Consider the following 9,553-nt stretch of genomic DNA (forward strand, 5'->3'; position numbering starts at 1 on the left):
CCCCCCCCCCCCCCCCCCCCCCCCCCCCCCGGGGTTCGCCTCATAGCCGCTCCCCCATCATGCCGGTCGCCACCCCGGGTGCACCACCATCACCACCACCACCCCCCCGTCCCTACACCTCGGCGTGACGCCCAGGCTGCCCCAACCAGTAGGCAGTGCGAGGGGCGCGTGAGATGCACTCGAGCCATGCTGGCACCTCGGCCCATCGCATGGGTGGCGCAAGCGTGCTCTCTGTCGCCGGTCGCTCCGACGCATCCCCGTCCAGGACCTGACCACCGACATCCGCAGTGATACGTCGCACCCACCTGCCTAGGCGGCAGGCGCTTCACCCTGTCATCACCAGCGGTGGGCTCGGCATTTCGCAGGCACAGGAAGGGAGGGCTGCTTGGCTTCCCCGCCCCCACTCCCTCCCCCGCGCCGACAGAGCGAGTAGGGGTGTACTGAGCACCGAGATACCACGCACTGAGGTGTCCTAAATCATCAGGTCAAGCGAATGCGACACGAAACCAGCGGAATCGCTTTAACGGGAGCAGTGCTGCACAGATACCATATCATCATGCACCGCATTCATTGTCAAAGGACAGTACCGAAGCCAAGCATCAATAAGCGTAGGTGACCAACGCAAGTAGTGCTCTGCCGCAGAAGAGATGGCGGTTTTCCCAAGAGAATGCTAAATGAGGTCCCAGACACGCAGAGGTGACGTCTTCGGTGCTGCAATTGCCCCCCCCCGCCGCCGAAGAGTGGCAGTGAGAAGGGAGGGCGACGGAGAAATCGCCTTTCCTGCAAGTCTCGTCACGTTTAGTGAAAAGAAAACCCCTTTCTATTGCTCACCGTGGCCTAAGCCAGAGTTTGCGTCCCTCGAACTCCGACAACAGGTAGTCCTTGTGTGGCACGTCAGCTGCGTTTGCGGTTCGCCCCGCGACAGTCGTCAGAGGATTCGCCCTTTAGCATCATGATGCTCTCTTTGGTTGACGAGGAAGGCGAATTCAAAGGCATAAAGTCGGATGAGCGGGGCCGCTGATGATTTGTGATGAGAGCGACGATGCCGGCCACGAGGCTGCAGACCGTCATGCCGAAAAGGAGACACATATCGAACCCGATTGTCGAAGAGAAGTGGCCAATGATGTAGTCCTCGCAAGTCGTGGAGTGTGCCGGTGTAATTCTCATCGACCTATTAGCAAGTGCGCAGGCGGTGGAGTAGAGCGGGTAGTCCTCGGTGAGGTCAATGTACGCGGTGATCTTTCCGCACTGATCTTGCACCATTTTCGTGATGTCTTCCAAAAAGTCGTTGTTGTCGCGGTCGCGGCGCCGCTTCACGGCTCTGCCACTCTGCGTCGTGACAAAGCAGAGGGAGCCCCACACCTCCTCATCCGACATCAGCTCCTCCTCACTCACGTTCAGTGAAGATGTGTTGGTCACGCAGCACGAGCTGAAACCAGAGCAAGGATAAGCGTACTCCCAGAGGCACTGGCTCGCCTCGCCATCCAGCTTTTCCAACACGTCGTGATAGAGCTGGAGTGACGTGTTCTGCCACACGCCCAGCTGCCCACTCAAGAAAACGCGGAGCAGAAAGTAGAGAAGCACGCAGCCGTGGACCAACACCAGCAGGCCGTAGCCCATGAGCCACTTGCCTGGCCGCCGTCGCTCCGGATCGCCCAGAACCCACATACCCGCTGCTCCTACCAGCACCGAAGGTATGAGCAGCACCTGCAACCCGTGTTGCACCATACCCACCACATGTGGCATCCACGATGTGGGCAGCGCGCTCATTTCCGTCTCACTGACAACTTCGTCGAGCGATTTCTCTATGCGTGTAGCGAGAGACGTCGTGAGAGAAGGTGCAATGAAGAAGACTGTGATGCACCCAAGAAACGATATTGCGAAGAGAATCACTGCCGCTACAAGAGCCATGCCGGGCTCTGTCAGTGAGAACTGAAACGCCTGCACAAAATGCGCCCAGTGCAGGCGAAACGACGAGAATAGTACTGCCGTTGTAGAGGTGGGGAACGCGAAGGAGTCAGTGGCGGCATAACCGATGTCTGTCGCCACAGAGGCGGAAGCATCCCTGCGCGCTGACGGCGTCGTCGCCGGCTTCCGCTGCGCACGTAACGGCGCAGCGACGTGAACTTCCACGGCGACGTCGCCCTCCTTATTCATGACGTCAATCCAAGAGCTTGCTAAAATGCCAGGTCGCCGCGCCTCCCCACCGGGTGCCCGAGTGGTGTCTCCGGTCGGCATTTTCGAGGCGCACAAAGAGGTGGGAAAGAGAGAGCGACAACGGCCCCCGCCGCAAGCGAAGAAGGGAAAAACAAGAGTGGCACAGGAAAAAGACAGCAGACCTGAGGCAGGTGAAAACGGAATGCAAGGTCGATGGATCCCTGTACAGCGTTTTCCTTCCCTTCGCCTAGTAACAGAGCAGGGCGCTCTTCCACAAGTCCGGTGCGACAACAACAACGCGCGCAGACACAGCAACCGTAGAGACGCAGTCGAAAAAAAAAAGAAATACAAAGAGTCCTTTGTGAGCGGGAGCGCGAGTCACAGGAAAGGGTCCGGCCAAACCCTAAACGGGGACGAGCGGCAATGATGTGATAACAGCAGGGGAGAAGGGATGAAAGGGAAGAAGAAGAATGAGGGGAGGGAGGGAGGGAGGCGAGAAGATATCAGTGCAGAAAGAGACGCGTGATGAGTTACAGGAATCAGAGCACAAAACCAGAGAAGAGAAACACTGAAGAGGGAGGCACACGCGAAAGCAGACAAAAAAAATGAATGCTCAACTCAGCACCGCGGTGCGTGCGCGTGTAGGCGATGGAGGGGAAGGAGGAGGAGAGAATGAGAGCCGGGTGTCCAGTTGCGTCGGGTCGACTGAGGCGCAGATTGATTCTTTTCTCAAATGTGCTGACTCGGTCGTGGTGGAGACCCCGCCTTTAGTGGGAAGGGTGCAAACACTATGGTGCAGCCAATGGGTAAGAAAGAGCGAATTCGACTAGGCAATGGGGACCGGGAAAAAAAAATCAGAAGAGAAGGTGAAACACCAACGCGGACGGAGATAGAATAGGAACGAAGGGGAGGGAAGCCTCTACGCAAAGGCAAAGGGAGGTGAGAAGCATACGAGACGGAGAAGGGGGTGGGACAGCGGGCTTGTAGAGATGTGCACCAGCGCATTAAAAGCGCGTGCTCTCAGTGCGACGTAGAGAAATAGGTATCACGCCTTCCTGGTGACGCCACGGAAAGAGCCAGAAGAAAGAGAAACTGTGATTAGACCAGTAAAACTTCCACGCTTATAATCAGTCGAGGGATATGGAAGCACGGAGGAAGAACACAAATGAAGAAACAACAGGTGAGGCGCACAGGCCAAGCAGATGGCAGCACGACGACGACGACGTGGTATGCCAAGCAGCTCTGCAACTCTCGCGAGCTTCTCGCCTAATGTCGCAGACTCGGTGCGGCTACGCAGGCTACACAATCAACTATACTTCTCTTGCTGGCGCGCACCACCGGCAATGCACGGAGAACAGTGTTGAGCAGAGGCAATACGCCAAAACGAAAAGAGACTCACGAGACACGGTGGCGGCAACACACTTGTACGAGATGTGTGGCCCTCTTACAGCGCCGGTACACGCGAAGAGCAACGAAGGGCTATCAAAAGGAAAGTAGAGAGAGGCGAGAGGTTGAGGAAACAGATTGCACTGCAATAAGGGGAGTAACTACATCGATAACGCACCGTGCGGAAGAAGACGCGGTGCGCGACGGAGAGCATTGGCGTTCACCCTTGCATTCACTACGTCATCCTACAAGACCTGGTGTGCGGAGGGCGAGGCGGCGGCGCACTGCAACCAAACAGCAGAGTCGCTCCTCTGCGCACATCTGCTGCTTTCCTTCTCGTTTTGTTCTGATTTAGTCGATGAAGATGCTGTGTTGGGGTACCGTTGAAGACATCGGTGCTCCCATTGCACGACAACTGCGTTGTCGCGGTTGCTGCTGGACAGCATTTGCGCACGAGGAGTTGGCAATGTACCAGTGCATTGTCTGGAGCGATGCCAACTCCACTTCTTCGCCTTTCCTCCTTCGTCTTTCGGCACCCGTTCTTCGTTTCGTTTCTCGATGTCGCCGGTGAGGGCAAAGCGCTCAGCCTTCCGGGGAGTAAGCAAGCAGGGGACCAGCAAAGCAGGTCTGACAGAAACGGGATCGAGCGGCAGTATTAGCCTACGAACAAAAAAAAAAGAACGCGATGAACGCGCGCGTGCGCATCACGCTGCCTGCCCTCTGTACTCCTCGACAGCGCGCAAGATCCAACAATGCAGATCCTGCCCTTCCCCTGGATATGGAGGCACACCCATTTACATCTGCCGGCTAACGTGGGTGTGCACCACAGTGAGATCGCGCTGGGCCGTAGCGGTAATGAGGGAGGAAGGTGGTCAACGAGGGAGGGAAGGCCGGCGCTTTAGAAGCGGTGCAGCATACGATTGTCAATGCGCGGCTTCCATCGTACACTCGCCATGGTTATGCCGCTGAGAATAAGAAAGAAAAGGGTGCATGACGACGGCAAAAACATTAAAAAGTAAAACCTGGATCTCAGCAACGACGTCAGCACTGCCTCACATGTCTGATCATACTTAGCGTTCTCAGTCGAGCAACGCGAGGCACACATGGTGTGCGGCCACTCCACCTTCTCGCGCGTGTCGATGTCGAACGTGGTTCCGTTGGCGGCCTCGAGATAGCAAGCAGTAGGCACCATAACGGCACCTCGAAGCGGGACTTCGTCCAGAGCAGCGCCACGGCAGCACTGCCCTTTCTTGAAACCGGAGCACTCGAGCTTATTCTCTATGTCGCACACAACACCAGGCTCCGCCGCCACCATCTTTGCCCACACTGCCTGCAGCCCATTGAGATCGTGAAAACGAGCATAGGTCATGTAGGTCACAAACGTCCCACACACAAGTGCGTACGAGAAGAACAGCGCGGCAAGGAACATCAAAAGGGAAGAGCGTTTGCAGCAGCAGCTGGCGACGCAGCCGAGTACGCCGGTCGCAAGGATAAGAATACCAGCGGCGAGCACGAGCATACCGCTCGTGGTGCAGGTTGCGCGAAACGACGAAAAAGCAGAGAAGCAGCTGGAGAACCACACAAGAACGCCCGCTCCGAAGAGGCTGAGAACGCCTGAAAAAAGGCCGACGAGGGCGCGGTACTTGTTGAGACGCTGCCACCACGTGCTTTGGTTGAAATTCGGGGCACCGTTTAGTTGCCTGTACACATCGTTCACCCAGTCGATGTCGTCGTTTTCCTCAACCTCCATGGAAACACCCGAAGCGAGGGCATTCGGCTCTCCCTCCTCCGTGAGCAGACGAGCGCTATCTAAGATGCTCATTCGAAGGTGAAAAAAAAAAAAACAGATTCGTGCAGGACGCAATGAAACCTGGAAAAATAAAGTTACGCAGTTGCGCATACATACAGCATGCAAGCCCTACAAGGTGGGGTGCAAGCGTGGGCGTAGAAACGTGAGGAGAGAGGGAGAAAAAAAGCGCACGACAAAGAGCGGGACATGGATGGTGAGGCAGAGTAATATCATAACGTGTTTACAACCGCATTATGACGATCAAACAACACAACGGTGCGACTTAAAGTAGCCACTTCACCAGGTGACAGTGACGGCGCTCCCGTGGTCGCAGGCGTCAGTCCCAGCAACGTTGAGCATGTATGCGCACAGACAATAGCCGGCAAAGGTTGCCTAGAAGCAGCCAATGCAAAGAAGCACAGCCAAGAGGCAAATGTCGGCACGGCTACAGCGCGCTCGACGTCCAAGGTGGAGAGAGGCAGATCAATTTCGGGCCATGCCTCTGTGTGTGTGTGTGTGTGTGTGTGTGTGTGTGTCTGTGTTTGTGTCTGTGTATGTGTGAACAAAGGTAAGATGAGGATTAGGAAGAAGGGGGCAGCCGCTCTTTTTTCGCATGCCTCATCCCATCTTTGCGCGAAATGTGTCCGTCGAGGCGTCGAAGGTGACAAGAAACTCTGTCATCCCCAAGTGGCCGTACCCACTCCCGTAGAGTGAAAAAGCGCGCTTTCGGTTACCCTGCAAGACGCAGTGCCGTTGTCAGGTGCCTGCGTCACCTCACACTCCCTCTCGGTCACCTCGGCGGCGCGTCGATAAACGGAAAAACCTCGATGGCCAAGTAAGAGGCCGCTGCGGCGGCCCGCGGCTGCGGTGTGAAGTTGAGAGACACCGGATCCGACGATGGTTGCCCTCTCCGCAATCACTCGTAGGTGCGCCGCAGTAAACCTGTGGCGGCTTCGGCATAAAAGGATAGCAGCCGCGGTGCACCTCTTCCACTGTAAGCGGCCCACTTCGAGGTGTGGCGCGCAGGGTGTTAAGGCTGAAGCGGAGATCCGCGTTAGGGCGTTAGTGCGCGCACAGCTGCTCGAATATACAGCGCCATACACTGTCACCACCCCACGTGGTAAACCACACGAGGTGTTGCCGCCTGCCTCCCGCGTTGCGCCGCTGCCTCTAGACGCGCAGGAGCACTGACATGTACATATGTGTCTCCATTCCTTGTGCACGGTCATTCAAGGGGGAGCTGTACGTGTCTCTTCCCCACACGAGGCCACACGAAGTACTACTGTACAGGCTCTTGTTCACAACCCGCAAGAGGCAGCGGTAGCGTAGTCTCACGACTCGCCGGCGAACATGTTGCGCTCAAATCCTAGGCAGCCAGGGGCAGCTGAAGTGAGCTTACAATGCTCCGCCGACGGTGGCATCAAGCACGGCTAGCCGCGGCTAAGGGATGATAAAGGACCGGTGTACTGCCCTCCCTGGCCGCACCCCACATTCGACTGCATCCGACGGACGGCTCGCAGCTTTTTCGGCTCCACGCCGAAGGCGACCCTCCCGTAGGTCTCGCGCGTTCCTGCTTTGCCGCATGACTGCGCCAATGCCTTCACACAAGGCACCGAGACACAGGCGCGAGTGATAGCCCGCTGCACCGGAAAGGCATCAAGTTCAGGCGTCGCGTTGTTGACCGGCAACACCGCTAACAAGTCTGCTGCGTAGTGGTCTCGGCTCCCCGAGGAAGAGCGGGCGGCTGTGTGGCCCACTGCGCGCGTCGCTGTCGGACTTGAAAGACGGTAGAGTGCACAACGCCGCCAAGAGGCGCACCGGCGATCGGCAATCCTCCAGGAAGAAGGTAGTGTAGTGCTGCAGCATCGCGTAGACGGTTGCGAACCAGAAGACTGAGCCAAGCACGGTCGCGTCCTCGCCCGTGACGGGCTGCGGCACCAACTGCAGGTAAGCTACGTGGAACAACAACAGAGAGACGATGTGCTCAGTGGTAAAGTGCATGCCAGATAGCTCGCGCGTCGGCAGACCATTGTGCGCAATGCTGCCGCACAGGGTCCGCTCTGTGTTGCGTAGAGAGAGAGAGACGAAGTCGCGCCCAGTCCCTGTGCATGATGTTAGGCAAGCTGGAAAGCCGCAACCGCATGAAAGCCCACTCCAGCTGTTCGTAGGCCTCCTCCTCCAATGAACGCTGTGGAGACGCGTCAGTGCCGCGCACAGTCGCCTTTTGAGTTGCGGCAGTGTAAACAGTTCCGGAGAGGTCGCACGGTGAAGAGGGAAGGCAACAGGGTAGAAGGCACGACCTCCTTGGACAGATAGAGTCGGAGGTACGCCGCTGCACTGTCACATCCACGTATAGCCTCGCCAGCGGTGAGGCAGAGCCCTTGTTGCAGAAGTGATAAGGGGCAAGGGGGGAGGGGGCAGGAAATTGATTGTCCGCAGCACTTCAGCGTCAGCAGTGCATCGCATTCAGTCGAGCCTCAGAGTGGTCAATGTCTCCCCGGCAACGGCACCTTGCCCCCCCCCCGCAATCGAATGAAGCTGTCCCGCGGGCATTGGCTAGGTGCCCGTACGTTTCGCTGTGGGGTGTTGTACGCAGTGTAGGTGTCGCTAGCAAGGATCGCGTGTACGTGCACGAGCAGTTTCTCGGTGGAGAAGACGAGTCTCAGCCCACCGTGGCGTCAACAATGGAGAGCAGGGGAAGATCCACTGCGCCCATACACTTCTCCGCCGTTATTCACGAAACGCAGCACACAACATTTCGCATCGCATCCTTCACAACGCTGCGGCGCACCGGGTAAAACAGAGCAGACCGCTCACGCCTTTGCAGCTGCGAAAGCTCCGTGGCTCCTGCATCACCTACGCCAGCGTGTTACTCTGCTTCCAGTCGTGCAGCAAGCTCCACCACACTGGGACGCACCGTGCGCGCTACTCCGGCACTAACGAGGGCTCTCTGCACGCAGTGCCAGTGTAGTTCCACGGCTTATCACATTGAGAATCTGAGAAAAAGAGCGCATCACCGCATACCTCCCGTGGAACGCTGCAGTGAAAGTCCTGTTGCAGGTAAACACCCATAGCGCCACTCACCTTTCTCAGCAAAGCCGAAATTGGCGTTCGTCAGCTCGGCAGCACATGTGCCGCGGCGCACGTCTGCTGCCGTCAGTTCACAGCTCCGTTTTCGCCTATTCGACCGTACGCGGACAAGGAAGACGTTCTGGGCAGCGCACTCGACACCGGAGACGCGCCAAAGTGCGTCGCTGCACCGCCACGGTTCATCTTGGCCGCCGCCGCTTTGCAGCTCGTCCACGTCGCCTCTACGTCGAGGCCCACATCGCCGCTCATCTCCACCGCGAGGACACGCGTTGTGCAGAGGGTGAAAACGGGGGCCGTCACCGCACCAAAAAAAAATAAAAAGAAGCAACCAAAGGCAACGGTAAACGAGAGTAAAACGAAATCACGGGCACTCGGACGCAGTCACGGGGAGAGGGAGGCGACAGCTGGAAAGAGAAAGCGATGAGGAACCACGCACAGGGGCGCGGCGTGAAGCGCGTTTTTCTTTTTCGTATTCCACGCGCCTAGTGTTCACGTCCTCCATTCATCGCCCCCTTACACCCATCGGGGGGAGAAGGGCCTGGGATAAAACAGTGGACAGCAAAAAACAAGAAGCACGTTGCCGTCGGCCCGAACAGCATCCGTGGACGGTAGTGGCCTTGCGCACTCTTCTGTAGCTGCTTCGAAAAAGAAATGACGCTCCATCAGCGGGTGCGGTTTGCTGAGGCTCGCGTCTACCCACGTTGAGCACTACCCCCATCCAGCTCCCTTCTCTTTACCGACAGCCAAGCCGCAGCACCGCGCCGGCCTCTCCCGTTCTCTTACGCATCACGCTTTAAGGGAGCGGGCAGAAGGAGCAAGGCATCTTTGTACCAAAATGTTGTCGCTGAGGGGGTGCTGCTCTACGAGCCGCACTTCCAAAAACTAAATCGTCCAACACGTGTGCGGCACAACACTTGGGGGCGTCCGGTCGTGCTCTTCTTGCTTCGTCCCTAGCGTGTGTCCATTCGCTGCCACACAGCATGAGCCAAGCTCCGCTCGGCCCCCGGCGTGCCACAGGCCCCATCGCCTGGCGCGAAGCAGCCCGAGACACGCACGCATGCAAGCAATGCCCCGACCCAGCCACCTCAGCACGGCCTCCGTCTCGAGCTGCGCCCACCCCTCCCCGCTCCG

The 9,553-nt window shown here is 57.7% G+C and overlaps 3 protein-coding genes across 3 annotated transcripts; all 3 read right to left on the reverse strand.

The window, feature by feature from the left end:
* Positions 1-894: 894 nt before the first annotated feature.
* LDBPK_330170 (hypothetical protein, unknown function) lies at positions 895-1,911 on the reverse strand (the record flags this gene model as incomplete). The annotated part of the gene is made up of 1 exon (XM_003863793.1): positions 895-1,911. The coding sequence occupies one exon, from the start codon at positions 1,909-1,911 to the stop codon at positions 895-897; it is 1,017 nt and encodes a 338-aa protein (XP_003863841.1).
* Positions 1,912-4,441: 2,530 nt separating this feature from the next.
* Positions 4,442-5,365, reverse strand: LDBPK_330180 (hypothetical protein, conserved; the record flags this gene model as incomplete). Its single annotated transcript, XM_003863794.1, has 1 exon — positions 4,442-5,365. One exon carries the CDS (start codon positions 5,363-5,365, stop codon positions 4,442-4,444), a length of 924 nt encoding a protein of 307 aa, XP_003863842.1.
* Positions 5,366-7,316: 1,951 nt separating this feature from the next.
* On the reverse strand, positions 7,317-7,475 carry LDBPK_330190 (hypothetical protein, unknown function; the record flags this gene model as incomplete). Its single annotated transcript, XM_003863795.1, has 1 exon — positions 7,317-7,475. The coding sequence occupies one exon, from the start codon at positions 7,473-7,475 to the stop codon at positions 7,317-7,319; it is 159 nt and encodes a 52-aa protein (XP_003863843.1).
* Between the last annotated feature and the right edge of the window lie 2,078 nt (positions 7,476-9,553).

The sequence above is a fragment of the Leishmania donovani genome, chromosome 33, assembly GCF_000227135.1.
Source record: "Leishmania donovani BPK282A1 complete genome, chromosome 33".
Taxonomy (NCBI): domain Eukaryota; phylum Euglenozoa; class Kinetoplastea; order Trypanosomatida; family Trypanosomatidae; genus Leishmania; species Leishmania donovani.